The 18,512-nt window shown below is 36.5% G+C and overlaps 1 protein-coding gene across 1 annotated transcript; it reads left to right on the top strand.

Moving 5' to 3' along the window:
- Nucleotides 1–3,215: 3,215 nt before the first annotated feature.
- Nucleotides 3,216–17,642, top strand: LOC129271200 (uncharacterized). The gene is made up of 4 exons (XM_054908576.2): nt 3,216–4,088; nt 9,460–9,684; nt 10,673–11,045; nt 12,357–17,642. The coding sequence occupies exons 1-4, from the start codon at nt 3,524–3,526 to the stop codon at nt 12,745–12,747; spliced, it is 1,554 nt and encodes a 517-aa protein (XP_054764551.1). The 5' UTR covers nt 3,216–3,523; the 3' UTR covers nt 12,748–17,642.
- Nucleotides 17,643–18,512: the final 870 nt, after the last annotated feature.

Genomic DNA, 18,512 nt, shown 5'->3' with positions numbered 1-18,512 from the left:
GTTAGACATATACTATGATATTCCATTTCTTAAACGAATTAACAGATGAAACTAAAAATTTTAAAAAAGTGATTAAATTGGTAATACCTCAGTCACATTCCAGTCCGATTAGGTTTACGGTGTACTTGCGATGTGATTTTTTTTGCCGTTTTTGATTGGTTGCCGGCCGGACACGCGTGATCTTCGTACGATAGCCAGGACTCTTAGGTAGCATGGGGGGGGGGGGGGTGATGGGACAAAGATAACTGGGAGCTAAAAATTTCCGTTGTCTTCACCGATCTTTTTAATCGCTCACCCATCCTCGACACATCGTTTTAGTACCGTCCGATTTCCCGCTGATGTCAAGCCGGTGTCAATTACACTGTCGTCATGCACATCGATCATACATCGACGCATACCGGTCGGACAGAGACTACTGTCCGGATTGACATCGGTCGATAATCGGCCGATGTCAGCTCTATAGAGGACTTGATCTCTGATGCCAGGGACACCGGTCGATTAATCACGACCGGACATCGGCCGATCGCAAGTACATCGTAAACTTAATCAGACTAGAACGTGGCACAGAGGCCCGGGGCAGAAGTATTAGAAAGCTTTGAAAGATCAAGTGCCTTGCGACGGCAATGCGTACACCATCAATTTGCTTCACTGAGTCACACCAAGACACGCCATCCCGACCAAAGCTATAACGGTATATCGAATGGCATATTACAGGTGTTTTGAGTTGGTTTGGTTGATGTCTCTGAGGCGTGACACGGAAATACCCCTTTGACCGTTTGAACAATAAAGGTGATTCGATTCAAAGTACTTGTCTTTTGATGATTCGACACGACCTAGGTGTCACGACCTGAGCAAAATCCCAGACAACAAAGGCGAACAAACAATGACTTCTCCCTAAACAAATGTCATTTCAGGACCAAGATTAGAGAAACACACAATGCAATCTTGTCATCATACCTCACTTGTCAGATAATGGATCAAGACGAAAATTGAAGAAAGAATCATTTTCCTATAACATAAACAACCTGTCTAAATACTTTGGTATGCTTCATTACAACTTGAAAATTTCGAGAAAAACCAAACGATGCCCCTTAGACAAACCCATTACTCGTCGCAATTGGCCATCAGATGAAAACATTCCAACCTTAAAGAAACATTGAAGACAAATAATATCCTCCTAAAGTATCACGCAATCATAATAAATATGACTGAATTAAAAGAACAAAGAAATTTTCCTGTCAGTACATGTCAGTCAGGTATATATCAAACAACGCGGATGTAATAATGGTATCAAACAGAAGGGGAAAGGGTTTTATCGGCCTATATGGACTTCTAGACCACCAGACAGTGGATAGATTGGTCCAAGTCCTGGTTGTTCGTTCTTTTTGCGTTATATCATATATTCTCTGGCAACATTCCAACTATTCTGATGATATCCGGCCGAGTTCTTTAATGTACTTAAACCTATTACATTTCCACCAAAAAGACTGAGAATCAATGCCATTTGGTCCGGTTGTTTTGAAATAAAATCTTAAAGCCCTGATAAAATATTAATTAAAACTTTCCCCCATTGACCTCATTCTTAATATTGATGTTCGCCATGCTCGTGACTATGGAAGCTTAAAAGTGCCACCCATATGTTCATATAATCATCTCGTCATGTCTACATCTGTTTTGGAAAAGGATAAGATAACGAGATCTCGGATCTCGTCATGTCTACATCCCGTGTGAGAGATGATCAGATGACAAGATCTTGGATCTCGCCATGTCTACATCTTTTAGAAGAGATGATCAGACGGCAAGATCTTGGATCTCGTCATGTCTACATCCCATGTGAGAGCTAGATGACAAGATCTTGGATCTCGTCATGTCTACATCCTGTGGGAGGGATATTCAGATGATAAGATTTTGCATCTCGTCATGTCCACATCTTTAAGAAGAGATGATCAGATGGCAAGATCTTGGATTTCGTCATGTCTACATCCTGTGTAGTTTTCAAGTGCGCGTGTGAAAGGTCCGATGATTCGAAAGACGAATCGATCGAAAGACAAGATTCACGAGTGAAAAGGCCCTAAATACCATTACAATATATCTTTGAAATTAAATGGCCCAAAATATTCAATACATTTGAACAAGGACGCAGTTGCATACCAACATAGGCAGTGAGTTTTGTGTTAAACGTTGCATCTCTAAGGGGCAGAACAATGCCACACAGAGAAAATATAGATCTACTTTAGTAGGTGAATAACATAAAGGTATTTGTGATACAACTTTGCAGCGTAAAATATATAATATTGGCAGCTTCAATGGGGGTATTTAACGCCAGTATACGCCACTATCCTTAAATTGGTGTACGTTGTCCATTTCCCAGAATGGGATGTAGTTTTATGAATAGCAGACATCATGGAATGCATTACCGCTCGTTCAGCCCATTGCCAGGTTCGACAATACCTGGGGGGGGGGGGGGGCATGGTCAAAGGAGGGATGGAATTACAGTCTGCCCTATTACCTGGTCAAATAATAACTTTTCTGGTGAAAGAGGTAGCTCGAACTAATGCTAGTTGCGCTTTGTATCCTCTGGCGAAAGCGCTGTATTAATCCAGTCGTTTTGATGACATTGTACTCTCGTAATGATGGCGCAAATACTGACAGACAAAACTTCGTATTCCGCTTAATTCACTTAGAAAGAACATAGCTGTACAAGATGCTCTTAAGAAGCTTAATTTTGGTTAAGATAACAAGGAAGACTGTATTTTAGTATGTATAATTAATGACACATGTCAATATAGTTATAATAGCACTTTGATCGAGATCTTTCATAGCAGACAAACTTCTGTTTTTTTATCTAGACACACAGCAAAATTGGTTTGGAGATTGACTTCTTCGACTGATAAGCATGAATACATAAGTATTCACAATTGATACAAGCATGGTAAACTACATAACGATCATCCATTGCTGGATTTTATTTTTTTCTAGGTTTTAAGTAGTATGCAGTCACTTCAGTACAGTCGATCACCATCAGTAGTGATGTTGGCATTTTCCATTCAAGATTAAGTGGACCAAATAGGGGGAGAAAGAAAGTTTTCCAAACGGAGAAACCCGGTGAATTGTTCACGAAGGCATCCGATTGGTCAGAGTATTGGAAAAAAATTATGACGTCACAAACGAGGTCTCACCATGTAATCGTCATTCGATTCTTATTTCATGTCGGCAATCGTGCGACGAAACACAACCTGTAGACGTTGGGCTGACACACTGGAGACTCTACACCTGTTCATGAACTATTATTCATTCTCCGCTGCACTGGCGGCAACAGCACTGGGTCGACCCAGCTATAAAATGCTTCGATGGGAGGTTTACACTACGACAGTTTGTGATGTCAGACTGCCGGCAAGTGCCTACGATTCTCCTCTTCATGTTAGCTGTTCCAGCCTGCTCTTGCTAGCTTTATTGATTTCCTTTTGGATATTGTACGCGCTTCGTTGTCTTGTGGACTTTAACCGAGTTCGTATTCATCGAAATGGCTACGTTGTCGAAGTCGGTTTTGCTTTATCTTGCAGTCATCCTAATCGTTGGCGCTTTGGTCAGCTACGTGGAATGCTCGAGGAACTCCCGTCCCTACCACAGGCCACGTGGAAGCAGTCGGCGACTCGGGATTGGACGTGGGCGATCCCAGGACAGCTTCCAGAGAGAACCAAGCTACCACCATGACCCTGCACCAGAAGTCCCATCCGCAACGCAGGTCAGGAACGCAGGAAGGTGGTTCCAGAACTTCATCGCCAGCAAGGATCCCAGCAACAACCCTCCCAACCCAAGCCATGAGCGTTCATCCGACCTTCCCGAACATCGAGAGAAGGTGATCGTACGCCCACCCATCATCAGGAAAGGTTCTATTGTCACGAGCCCAAAGATAACCATGATTTACTTGGAGACCGTACATGCCATGAAGAGGAATACCTCAAGAGATCATCAACCGTCTCGACCTGGTGCATCGGAAGAGGCGGATGAGGAGGTAGTCACCAACGAAGCCACCACACATCCAAGTAGCTCGAGACCAAGTAGGACACCTATAACTGCGGATGAAGGTAGGTCTCTTTCGGTCAGACACTCCCTTGGTCAGTCAGTCAGTCATTCCACTGATTGCCATGCTTTGCTGGTACCCTGATAGTTCATGACCCTTGATTCGAGGGGGACAAACCAGCAATTCTCAAGAATATCGACCATGAGCGATCTGCTGGTTCATGATTGTTACGCAATCATTATGATAGGAGCATGTTGTCAATCTTAGTATTTTGAGAGGGGTGCGATTTTCGTATTTGTAATAACTATCAATGAAGGCACACAATATAACTTTTTTGTTCCCCGTCATGTCCAACTGAATTCTATGCTTCTACGGATATGCGTAAGTGAAAAACCTCGTTAAATAGCCATCTTTACTCAAAAAAATTATTCCATATTAAAAAACAGAATGCAATATAATTATGATGAAGTAAATAGACAAAGGAACAGACAATTTTGACAGCAGTTTGTGAATTGTTGTTAAGGGAGTTCTCTTTAACATTTCATCTAAGCTCTTTCATATATCTTCAACGTTTATATCTATCCTAAATGATAAAATATTAATATCTCTCAAAGTCGTATCTGCTGAAAATCATAAAACTACAGTACTGTAATTATAAAAATCTCATATTAGTCAGTGTTAAGAGAGAAGTCCATGAACTTGATATTTATATATATGTATAATTTTTTTTCAAGGACATCTCATCTTCATCTCAAGCGGATATTCTATTTTTTCAAAGAATTATAATTTTGATAAGTACTGTTTCTAAGGATTTCGTTACCCATATTCATTTGGTAGTATATATTGTATGTCTAGTTGTAGGTACAAAAAACCCAAACATTTTACATCACTTAATATTATGATCTGTTACGATATGACAAAGTTCATTTTTGTAATTTAAGGACAATTTAAGGTAAATGCACTTTCTACTGTTTTGTACAGATTCTTATTGATTGAAGTTATTCTAAATCATTTTTTTTTGTTAAACGTAGCTTCTTTGTTATATAGATATGCCATATGACTGCAATACCTATTCTGCTTTTTAAAAGAAATTGCGGCTATCATAATGATTATAGTTTTTTTTGTCGGAAAAACACTATGAATAACTTATGATGACTATATAAATTCTTTGAGACTCCTTCTATTCGCAAAAGAACGTCTGAATGCATCCCTCCAAAAACAACAACCCTTAATGTATTCAAAATGGATAGTAATGTTAAGCTCTATAATGCGAGATTGAACGAATTATATTATCGGATCACGAGGGCGGAGCTTGATCAAACTTTCCACATTTTCAATTGAGAATATAGTCAAATGGCCAGAATTTGGTACAATTGATCTCAGATTATCTTCCCTAAGGCAATTGTAGCGATGTTAATAAGAAAAAAAATCAAGAAAACACACTACTTAATGGTACAAGTGATGGAATGTTTCTAACAAATTACAAAAATTATTGTAAAAATGAGGAGAATTCTAGTAATGTTAATATAGAAATCCTATAAGATTTGAGAACCGGCAACTTTCTGGTCAAAATTAACTAAATCCTAGTCAACATGACAAGCGTCCCGGTTCATAAAGACTCGCTATCATAACAAATATAGCATTTTATTGACTAGTTTACTGTCAATCAATCAAATTGATTGATTACAGCAGCGAAAACCTGCGATTGCAAATTTGTTATTACAACAAGTTTTTATGAAACATGGCCCACATTATTTGAGTACACTGCAAAAAACCCCAGATAGGTATTGAAACAACACCGGTTTGGCGTTAGGCTAACACCAGATAGGCATTACAGCATATTGTTAAAACGATATCGGTTTGATTCTAAACTGGTGTTGTTTCGACACTTCTCTGTTTTTTTTTTCGATATAGATACCGGGCTGGTGTTAAATTAACATTGGTGTTTTTGCAGTGTAGAACCTATATCTATCATCTAGGAGCACGATTCTAGTCACTCGGAACGTAATTTTAGTCAAAATCACCATGATCACCAGAAATCAAGGCAAGGCGGCAAAACTTTATTCTAGACTTGCAGATACTTTGTTTTTGCCAGAATCTGATCACTTCACTAGCCAGAGTCTAATGTTTTGTCAATAACCCAGATATCTCCTAAAACTATATTTCCAGTAATCATCTCATGTCTTACTAGAATTTGTTCAAGTTTTACTAGATCGCTTTTTAGTAACTCGAATGCGACTATATCTTCTTTTACTGTGTAAAGCACATCAACTATTAAGTAGGACATAATCTGTGAAAATAAATATTTCTCAATGTACAATTAAGACATATCTCATTTTAAAAAGAAATTTAATATATACCATATAAAAGAAATGTGAAAGAAATAATGTTTATAGTATAATATAAACTGAATTCAATGCAGTTGATCCCTAATTCGTTTCAGAACATTTCTGACATTTAATTTTAAAAACTTGTTCACTCATACCAAGGTTGGGAAAAACTTGAAGGTTCTGCAGATCAATATAATTATCACGATCTGATATGTTTACAATAACTTTGCAGATGTGTAGTACATAACGAATTGGAAAATGGAAATTAACTCTGTGTAAAGGGGAAAGTCCAATGAATCTTTTCTTATGAGAATAATAATTGAGTATACTTTTACTAGCTTTTAGGTATGATGATCAACATGATCAACGAGGGAAATGGATGTGCTCGAATATTTTTTTTTTCGGAAAAAATCTCACTCTCTAAAACATATCAATCCGAGAATGTTATGATGTTGTAATGATTATAACGATGAGTTAAGTCCTCCAAATAACATTTTATACCACCACTAATGATAATAAAAAGTTAATAATTAAAAAATATAATATTTCCAGTGTAAAAAATGGAAAGTTTATCGAGAGTAAAAAAAGTCAAGAAAGTTACCTGAAATAAGTCTATATTCTTCATTCTTTCATGTGGTTGAGGTAACATTTTCTTTACCATTTAGGTATATTATGTAACAATTACCACAAAATATTTTGTTGAATGGAGAATAGTACTGATTATTTTTATTTTGAAATCCTATAGCCATTTGCTAACCGAAGTACTTTTATAAGACCTGCCTTATTAGGCAATCCTCTTAATTTATTATTTTGTAATTGATTTCATATTTTAATTCAATCCTAACTTCCTTTTTGTATTAAGCGCAATATACATTTCACATAATTAAAATAAATTGGGTTGGATATAAAATCACCTCGTATTTTAAAAGATGTAATGTGTATCTTTCAAAGTTATATATTCTAATCAGACAATTTGACTTCGTAATATGTCATAATTTTTAAAAACGATGTGCACACAAAAATAATATTTACTTGGTATTGCCAAATTACCAAGCTTTTCAGGATTGATCGTAAACGTTTTTACTATTCGGTCCTGTATTAACAAAATAATATTGTATACACAAAAGGGCTAAATCATAACTTGACTTCGTATAAGGGAGTGAAAATATAGCAAAGAAATTCTTGGAAATAATTTGCGATATGTGCCTTCTTATCTAGTAATCTATCTTTCCACATAACTGTATTTCTTTGTGAAACAGCAAATATCGTTCAATATTCAAGGCGACTAATGTGTATACCTTGAGGGAAAAAAATCAGATAAAAATCAAGTCAAATGAGACAGTAACTATAATTGAAAAATAGAAAAATTATGTGGATTAATGTATAAATTGAATAAATATTATCTGACATTATATTATTTCAATACGTCACTGATACCAGGAACTAACTTGATTTATACAAAAAATGAATGATTACATTCTCTTCAAATTATGTCCTTTTTGTGTTTATATCTGACTGTTCTCTCGCTGGCCTCTCCGTCTGACCTTGTATTTGTGTCTCAAGTTCAAAGTTGAAAAAGAAATATTTTTCGGGGAAATATTCTCTGAGAATCTTACCAGGTGGTATGAGTTTCTTCGGCCCAGAAGCAGGCATGTGGAATACATTGATCAAAATGACAGATATGTTCCTCAATAAAATATGGACACAAACAAAATAAAACGATGAAAAGGAGGTCTCCAAAGGGTTTCGTTTTTCACTTGCTACTTGATAGTTATTTCCTGTCCGGAAATTTCTTACTTCTATAAAAGAGATAGAAAGAAGGTTCACTATCACTAACATAATTCATATCGATGACAGTTAATTTTGAAAATAGTTAAGTAATCATTTCCCCCATTGAAAGGAACTTACCTTTTGATTTTTTCATTTATCAATTTTCTTTTTAGTTTTAGTGGTTACTACATTTATTTTTGTTGCGCAGAAATAAACTCTGAATGTATGATTTTAAAGCATAGCTTTGTGAGACAAGGCTTGTTTTACAATATAAATAGATATATTTTTTAAAATTACATTCCGTTGTTGGAGATGTCACCAGGGGCCCGTCTTATAAAGAGTTGCGATTGATCCGATCAGTCGTAATAATAATAATAATAATAATAATATACAAAATTTATAGAGCGCTTTATACAAAAGTTTCAAAGCGCTAAGAAAGAAGGGGGAAAATACAAGATATCTCAGAAAAAGAACAACAAAGGAACTGAAAGTGAAAACAAAATTACGAAAAAGTAATTATACGTACAAATAAAGAGATAATCGGTGAATACACAACTTAAATATAACGGGTCGATAATCATGTATGTAAATTTAAATAATCCTAATAACTAAGCTTACAATCCGACTTAAAAAATCTGAACACTATATGATAACGCCAATTAACTAAGGGGGATAATTTAATACAGAACAAAAGAAGCGAAAAATAGGGAAGTGAAACTTATTAAAAGAGGTGGGTTTTAAGGAGGGACTTAAACAGTTCTAACGATGATGCCTCATGTACATTAATGGGGAGATTGTTCCAGAGCTTCGGGGCAATAACTGAGAAGGATCTGTCACCGTAGTTGGTTTTAGTTCTTGGTCCGGGCAGCAGTTGAAGATGTGCAGTGGTGTGGGAGCGTAACTATGGAAAGTTAGTAACGTCAACATCTAAAATACATGTTTGTTCAAAATATTTTCTAAACATAACGTATATTCGTATATCCATTGTTTGTTTTCTTGAAAATTCAGTATGCTTTTCTTTGTTTTAAAATGACATTGAACAAATTTCCAAAAGAGAGAATTATGACATTGATGGATTTCCATACATATGAGATTGATCGGATCAATCGTAACTCTTTATAAGAAGGGGCACTGGGGCCTGTTTCATAACAGTTACTAAGATGCTAACTTTGCCATTGAATTGTAACTTCCCTGGAAGCCTTGATTCTGATTGGCTGCTTAGCACTGCAATCACGGTAGTTAGTAGCATTGATGCAACGGGGCCCCAGGATGGAGCTTCGGACTTTGTTTCGGACAATAAACGAATTTCGTACAACTTTTTTATTCTCTCACTAGTTCGTATCCAGTGTGGTGGACCGAACGAAGCGGGAAAATCCGATGAATGCTACCGATTCGAGCTGCCCGCCGAACTCAACAACAACGCCATTGTTATTCGTGGTGCGATCGTCCTCTTGCCGGCGGGAAACCGCTCTCCGACTTCCCGTAACCATGACAACACCCGTCCGAGAACTGTCCATCACAACGTCACCATCGTGGCCAAATTCCCGACGTCGGGAGAAGGTAAGGAAAATAGCTCAAATTTTAATTTTAAAGCAAAAGCAGCTCCTCGGCTATTACCCATCATAAAGGGTACAGCTTTTTTTCTCTTAAAAATTGATTTGCCACTGTTCTGCTTGCGCGACTCCTCGTAAACAGGAAAGCGTGTTGGGAGTTTCATCCCACACTCCTTAATTTAAAGTATTATTTTTAGAGAGCCCGAGATGGGGGTTAAACCCCTACTCCCCAGTCCGCCACTGATTGTTCTGACAATTTAAACCTCTTGTGTTAGAAATTTGTGTCACAACAAGCTGCACATAGTTAAACCGCAACTTAAACCAGAGTTTAAACTAAACTTTATAGTTGAAATACGGGCCAGATAGTCAAATACCAAACGAGCCACACCCGTTTGCTCTGCTATCAATTTGGTCCGACTGTCATTTGGTCTACCCCACACTTGGCCTGATAATAACTTAGTCTAATTTTCATGATGTCCAATATCCAGTTCGTGTATTTTATACTTAGTCTTCTTATTTCACAAAGCTTATATTTCACTTTTGAAATTAGATGGTAAATGAGCTTTAGACCTATGACATTTAAACTAAATTGTTTAAATTAAATCGTTGAAGATGAGTAGGACTAGACCATGTGATACAAGACAAACCAGAAAGAAGACAAAGCAGTAGGTTAGGGTGTACAGCCGCCGTAGGCTACCCATTTCGTCTAATATTATCTTGGTCTATAACAAGATGATATTAGTGTATACTTATGGGAACATTATTTAATAAGTAAAAAAGTAATAAGAAGACAACCAACTTGCCATCATTTTGACGAACTTGGTAATCGGCTAAGTGGGTATTAGATCTAGTAAAGTGTAGACCAAACGACAATTGCACCAAATTGATAGTCTACGTCGTATCTGAAAGTAGACCAAATGCTTTTTATAGATTAATTGCAAATGTAAATCAACGAAATGGGTTTAGACCAATTGGCGGTTTATCCTTTTCTGTAGGTGCTTACAGGGAGAGTATATCAGTTCAGAACATCTCCTATGACGCACCATGGACGTGGAAGAGTGCTTCACTTCCCCAAGGATCATCACTTGTTTCCAGGGCACTTCAAGAGGACAACACGCTTCTTCTGAAACTCTCTGTGATCAGCAACGACAACGGCAACCCAACCATCAGCAACTTCATCCCCATGGAGTCAAACAAGCTGCCCGTACTGGTGGTCGACGTCGAATTCAATGGGACGAACCCCTCGACCGCCTCTTTGTCGACGACGACGACGGCAACACTGCGAACGACACAACCCAACGTCGTAGAAAGACAGATCCGGGAACGAAGAGCGGTAGCATGGCGAGGAACTGAAGATTTCATGCCAAAGTAAGTAGATCCTAACTGCAGTTTATCGACAGAGATTGTATCAAGTCATAGTATTTTATATCTTCATAATGTTCTTAAACTTTGTACCGAAGTTAGTAGACCTGAACTTGAAAGTTAATTAACAGAGATGATCAGTCGGAATATATTATATTTTCATCAAGTTCTTTAATAAGATCATGAAGATGGACTTAGTGTATCTTAAAAACAATTTGGTTCCTGGATATTAGGGGTCCTGTGCTTGAAGTAGACACACATGTATATGATAATTACGCCAAACATCATTCAAAATATCATAGAATGATAATGGAGTTGTGTCTCAAAGAAATACTTTCCTGTCATTGCATGAGGTTTATTACATTTTTAAATGCATCATTTAAAAGTAAGATGTCCATCTCATCTTCTCAGTCATCCTCCACATTGCTCTGTTTGTTATTAAAAATTGAAAGTATAATTCCATGCCATCTTTATATGGTATACTTTGTAAACCGCAATTTGAATGGCATTGTTGATAGCCGCCACGTTTAGCCCTTTATATCATTTGGTGGCAGCGGTGGGATCAATGCAATCGACCAGACTGTTTTGTCACTCAATGAACGAAGTTTACAAGGGTAAAGAAGGGCAGTTTACGAAAATATACCTGTATACTGTCCCGGGGGCCACTTCCATTGACGAGTGGATACCATGCGCGCGTCCATGGGGTCTCGAAAAGTAACCTAAACAAGTATTTCCCATATTCTGAAAATGCACCCCTTAACAAGTATTGGCGTGTGAAACCCTACCCTTAACAAGTATTGGAAACAAAACGATACCCTTAATAAGTATTCCCTGCATCGCACCCCTAAACAAGTACAGCGATATTTTAGTTATGTCACGGACGTCGGTCGTCGGTTTTAACATTACCTACATCATTGGGTATAGTACGGCCCAACCTCCAAAACCTCGCGCAAATCGGACTCCAACACGTAGTGTTGACGGGGCAAAAAGTACATCCTTTATAAAACATTTTAGTCTTTTTTATACCCTCGCAAATTTGACCCTAAACAAGTATCTTTCCTAGCGAAATAGATCCCCTTTTTCATTATTTTAGTGTTTTTGACACCCGTATTACGTTATACGTACGTAACGTGCCCTATCTTGAAAAAGACATCAGTTTACGTGTTTTTTGGTCGCGCATGGTATCCACTCGCCAATGTAAGTGGCCCCCCTATACTATACAAAATAGAGCAATAAGTCTATTGTTGAAATCGAGTTTCATTTCGTTTAAAAAAAGTATCACGAACTTCTTTATTTTCCTTTTCCGGTTATCCGCAGCAACACATTGACATGTTCTGGGTTTCCAGGTTGTTGCCGTCGGACGCTGGACATTTCTTTCTCGGATCTTGGATGGCACCGGATCATATCCCCTCGGAGACTTACAACGAGTGTTTGCTTCGGGTCATGCCTCGCACCAACCAGTTCCATGACCTTCGAAAGCTTCATGGCCAACCTCATGCAAGTTGGCGGTCCATCGCCGCGGCATGACCGCAAATGTCGTCCATCGCGCACCGAGGATTTCGACGCGCTGGTATTTGCCGAAGGCGGAGACATCCAAATCATGCGAGTTCCCAATCTCATTGTCCACGAATGCTCGTGCAGTAAGAAAAGAGTACCGAAGATCAAGACGCCACCCGAAGAGGCCACAACCAATAAAACATCCTCTTAAAAAAAGGAAGCACACGAGGACTAGGTCACTGCGTCATTATTATGATAGCAGATCCAGATAAACGGGTATTTTATAATTAATAATCGGATTATGTTAATCACCCACTCCATCGACGGCACAAATGCAGTTATATGCCACTATACCTTCTTGATTAAGATGAACATTGCACAATTTGGAAAACAATAATTTTTAAAGGCAAAGTGCGCTCTTTCACTTAAACATTTTAAGTGGAGCTGTTCATGGAACTGTTTCAAAACAATCTATTTGCTAATATGCCATTTAATGTGCTAAAATGTATCTTTTGTTATTGTAGTTTACTTACCATTGATAAGAATGTGATCGATAATTGTAAAAGAAGCTGTTAAATGTGTTGAAAATCGATTATATGATTATTTTGTTGTTTCTTTGTTACTTAAGTAAACTAGCTAGTGTTGATGTCGCGGTGACATGAACAGAACCAACATCAGACCGATCAAACTAATAATACACTTTTTCAATGACATACTATCGGTCGGTTTGGGTTAGGTTTCGTTTGTGTGACTGATGTCATGGGAGCATAACCTTTTGTGAAGACATCAAATGATTCCAACGTTGCATCTATCCTGGAAAATCCTTGAACTATGACATACACCACAAATGCGAACATAAATGATGAGCAAAACTGATGTAATTAAGTGCAGACACTGAGTCGGCGTGAACTTCGAAAAAGTCACACATGTCGAATGTCTTCTCGTCTTCCCGGCGCAAATCAAAAGGGGTGTCTCTCTTTATAAAAGGGTAATGTATATTTAGCTCTAAGAAGATTCTTGATTGCTTCGTAGATTTCTCTGAAAAGTCGAATGTGATCATTTAACATGAAGAAGGTTGCCCGAAAAAAGGGTGAAATGAAATTTATCAAATGTTGATAGGAATAAATAAAAGATCAGTAACAATGGGATTTGTCATCAAATGAGTTTGAAATCATATCTATAATTGATGTACAATTCGATTTGTTTTCTCTTTTCCAATGGTGTTCAGAAAAGTTGAACAGGATATTTTGAAACCGTATTTTGGTAGAAACATCGATAGAATAAAGATTGTTGTACTATCCAATGTCATTATCAACAATGTTATTATGACTATTATTATAATTATTATTGTTATGAAATTTATTGCAACTGTCATTATTATTATTGTTGTTATTATAGTTACTACTTCTATACTACACATCAATAACTTGGAATGAGCTAATACTTCTTCAATGATGGCTAAATTAATATTCCTTCTCTAAAGTTAATTTCCGTGAAAATATTCAAGCCGATTTACTCCAAATAATAATAGGTCATGTGATTATGTCTGATATTATGATCCAGAAGACCTTCATATTATTGATTGACATACATTGTGATAACGTTTCTTTTTTAAATACTTCAGATGTCATTGTGAGCAGGCACCCGATATAGAAGTATATTCGACCACTTCAGAAAAAAGTACGGGAATATTTTGGCACCCAGTATCATAAGTAATATCAGTTTGTATTTAATAACAGAATGTCAAGGGTACATTAATTGATTTGTTTGTTGACCAGACGATATGTGATGGAATTTATACCTATAAGGCATTAATCATAATCATCGTGACTTAATGGAGAATCAATGTTCGATCACTGCAGTCACACCAAAGAAACTGTCTCTATTAATACAAACCGATATGCCATTGCTAAAGGTCAAGTACACCCCGGAAAATTTTTGATTTTAATCAATAGAGAAAAATCAAACAAGCATAACGCTGAAAATTTCATCAAAATCGGATATAAAATGAGAAAGTTATGACATTTCGAAGTTTCACTTATTTGTCACAATGTAGTTAGATGCACAATTTAGTCACATGCAAATGAGAGAATCGATGTCCCTCACTCACTATTTATTTTGTTTTTATAGTTTGAATTATATAGTATTTCAATTTTCACAGATTTGAAAATAAGGACCATCTTCACTGAACCATAAAATGTTAAACAATTGTAATTCCACATGTTCAGGGAGAAATAAAAACTTCGTTTCACAGGACAATGAGGAGAAAATTAGGATATTTCACATTTCATATATTAAACTACAAAGAAATAGTGAGTGATATCATCAGTTACCTCATTTGCATACCGACCTGGGTTTGCATATAACTGTTTAGTGAAATTAAGCCAAACTTAAAAATGTCATAACTTACTTATTTACATTCGATTTTGATGAAATTTTCACTTAATGCTTGTTTGATTTTTTTCTCTTTTTTATTTAAATCGTTTTTTTTTTTGTTGGGGGTGGACTTGGTCGGTGTGGAGTCGGATTCACCAGTGTGACTGTTCTTACAAGTCATGTGACAGTCATGTGACCGGTCAAAACACTAGCAGATTTGCATTGCTACATCAAAGTCATTATCGTCACAAAAAAATATAAGTCTATATCACTTTAATATACGCCTAATAACAGTTGAACCAGTTTTAAAGGGTAACTCGATTTCAAGAATTGTCACCTATTTATATGATACAATCCAAACAATACGAGTGAAAAATATATAGCTGATACCAATTGAAACATAAAACTTTTAAGACTGTACATAGCATACTCCGTAAAAGAAAAGTTGATGCATTACAAATCCACTATTTACAGACTTTTGACGCAGCCGATATGTACACACACATTTATCATCGAGTTGAGAGCACCAAGCATGTTTAATTCACTACTGGGTAGACCTACCTCATGCAAGCTATTACCATTACCCAAAGCGCTGACAGAATTTTCCTAAGAACGCAATGGCATATTAAGGTCTCTCTTTCTTTTGAAATCCAACGCATGACTGGAAACATTTTAACACTAAATAGATTATTTCTCTCATTTTAACTGACAATGAATTTCATAAACTTAACCTTGGACAAGATTTCAATGTTGATACCCAAAACATAGTCAAATGAAGTTCATTGATCCTAATGACCTTTGACCTTGGTCATGTGACCTGACACTCGTGCAAAATGATCAGGGATACTTGATTACTCTTCATGTCCAAGTTTCATGAACTATAGGTCCATATACTTTCTAAATTATGACATTTCAAAAACTTCACCTTGGTTAAGATTTCAAAATTGACGCCGCCGCGTCGTCATCGGAAATGCGGCGCCTATAGTCTCGTACTATACTGCAGCTATGTAGACGAGACAAAATAAGAAATCACATCGCGTCCAAATGCCCTCCGCCCAGTGCCGCCGCTCCCAACACCACGTATAACAAGGACTTAACTTTAAATTAAATCATGTTCTTGGTTACATACTGTCTTGGAAATTCTGATGAGCCATGGAGGTATGTTATAGTAGAAATGGGAATGAGAGACCTCCGTGTATATATATCCCAAATGTGAAATTTTCGTTACACGTTAGGTTAACCGCCAAAACGTGAAAAAAACCTGGAAGTTAGAGAATCACGTACGGATGCAGGAGTTCAACAAGTCCCGTACTTCACACTCGTGCAAACTGCAGACGTTGCGTATCGACCTGACTGATCCGAGACACAAGTAATATTGCGGTCCATTGCAGTTTCATCCGAAGTTTTATTCTCACATCAGATAGAAATGTCACAACAATAAAAAAGATATGTGTGGTTCATAATGCCCAAATTAGATCAATATAATCCGAGACGTAGCCGATGGTGACATGAATGAAGAAAGAAAGTATATTGCCTCCGACGAAGATTCTGCTAGGATCGAAAGCTTAGGCCCCTTTTTGACCTTCTAAAGTATATATTTCTGAACTAACGTAGTCTATTGACAACTGCGAGATATCTTAAGCAAATAGCAAACAAACACACAACCCCCCCCAAAAAAAAACACCAAGAAGTTTCTCACTGTGTTAAAGTTTTTTACTAGATTCCTCTTCATCATTGACAAACTGCATGAAAGCTCATACTAAAACCATACCACATTGTAGGCGGTAACATCGCAAAATTAATTGCACTCACGCGTTTATACTCCGTGTAATTGTTTGCGCGCATCATTTTTTGCACGCATGCGCAAAAACAAAACTACCAGAAGGCCGATTGTCATCTTTCGATTATGCAAAGGGAAACTGTTTCCTACACCATGGACTAAGGGTTACGAAAGTTAGTATCATACTCCCAAACTTGAGCCAGTCTCCCGCGTACCACTAATATCACCGAAAATTAACAAATTCATGTTCAAGTCCGACTAAAAGTTATGCTTAAGTGCCAATTCGCGCATGATATTTAATGCGTAATAAGTACCTATAACGTAATGAATATTAATTATAGGATTTAACATCATTATGAAAATGTGAATGAACAAGCAAAAATCTAAGTCAATCGATGGTTTCTTTAGCCTAAAAAAATCATTTAATTGTTGTGATGATAATGTTTTACACATTTCAATATTTTAGGAACCTTGATTATTTGTTAAAGAGGGTTTTAATTATCATTTTGACTTCTTGAGAACGTTTAAATGTCTTAATTGCTTACATAATACTATACATTGGTATTAAGAGCAGATAACTCATTCATCAGATTCATGGCACAATACATGTATTACTAAAGTTTGTACGCCATTTTGCCGTATTCACATGCATATCGACTACTTTTCATGATTTATGAACCATAGTCTCGGTTTCAGACTCTAGTCCCTCTACCTCACAATGATATACAAAATTATACATGTAGTTGTAGCTTTTTTGTGCCATGATTCGCCAAATAACAAAAAAAAAATCCTGCGCGCTGTTTAGACATAGAGCGTTGTTCTGTATAGTCGCTTTCATTTCGCTCAACATTGGTGCATGGCTTTATTATATATATAAAAAACATTATGAATACAAATTGAAATGAAAAAAAAAATATTAAAAACCCCCTAAACGATCGGTTTTTTAAGACAAAAGAAAAAAACGAAAGAAAATCTTTACCATTAAAAAAGGCTGAAAAACTAGAACTGCTCTGCCTTTTCCTAATTTTCTAGGACAACCAACACTTCTATTACTACTACTACTACTACTACTACTACTACTACTACTACAACTACTACTACTACAACCACTACTACTACTACGACTACTACTACTACGACTACTACGACTACTACTTCTACTACTACTACTACTCATACTTCTACTCTTTTCCATCACAATCAACTCCGCAGCCTATAGCAGGCATTGTATTTCCAAGAGATCTTTTTTATGATCAATGTCTGATAACCTTTAAACTGAGGGAACTACCCAAGATATTTTGAAGAAAAGTTTTCTGTAGGTGTCAATAAAAAAAATACGTTCATGTAAAAAAAATAATATTTTCCTCTGCAGTTTCTGTCTGTAAAAACGAATCACATATGTTTTGTATTTTAAGAGTTTGTAACATTTACCACCAAAATAAAGAACCCATTGCAAATAAGAAATATTGTTTGTTGTTTATGTTTACCATTCGTCTTACATTTGTGATTTGCTTAATATACCAAAACGTGAATTCTGAAAAAAAAATTACTGGATCTCTTCAAGAATATGTACTAGGAATAAGAAAATAAAAATGCCTATATATTTAATTTTAAAACTTGTAAATTATTAAAAGTCTTCAATTTGTAACATATAGCTCACTGTAAGAAACTATGATGCAATTGTGGTATATTCCAGAAAGATTTTAAAATATAAAAACATAAATTACATAATAGCGTGTTATATAATATGAAGGATTTATTTATTTATTCAGTCATTATTACTTTGAAGGGGGGCTATATTATACAAGTTATGCTTTTGA

This window comes from Lytechinus pictus, chromosome 11, assembly GCF_037042905.1.
Source record: "Lytechinus pictus isolate F3 Inbred chromosome 11, Lp3.0, whole genome shotgun sequence".
Taxonomy (NCBI): Eukaryota; Metazoa; Echinodermata; class Echinoidea; order Temnopleuroida; family Toxopneustidae; genus Lytechinus; species Lytechinus pictus.
This window is presented reverse-complemented; position numbering and strand designations above follow the sequence as displayed.

Coding starts and splice junctions, on each gene's coding strand:
- LOC129271200 (XM_054908576.2), top strand. CDS start 3,524: ATGGCTACGTTGTCGAAGTCGGTTTTGCTTTATCTTGCAGTCATCCTA. Junction 4,089..9,459: donor ACCTATAACTGCGGATGAAG/GTAGGTCTCTTT, acceptor TTCTCTCACTAG/TTCGTATCCAGTGTGGTGGA. Junction 11,046..12,356: donor ACTGAAGATTTCATGCCAAA/GTAAGTAGATCC, acceptor GGTTATCCGCAG/CAACACATTGACATGTTCTG.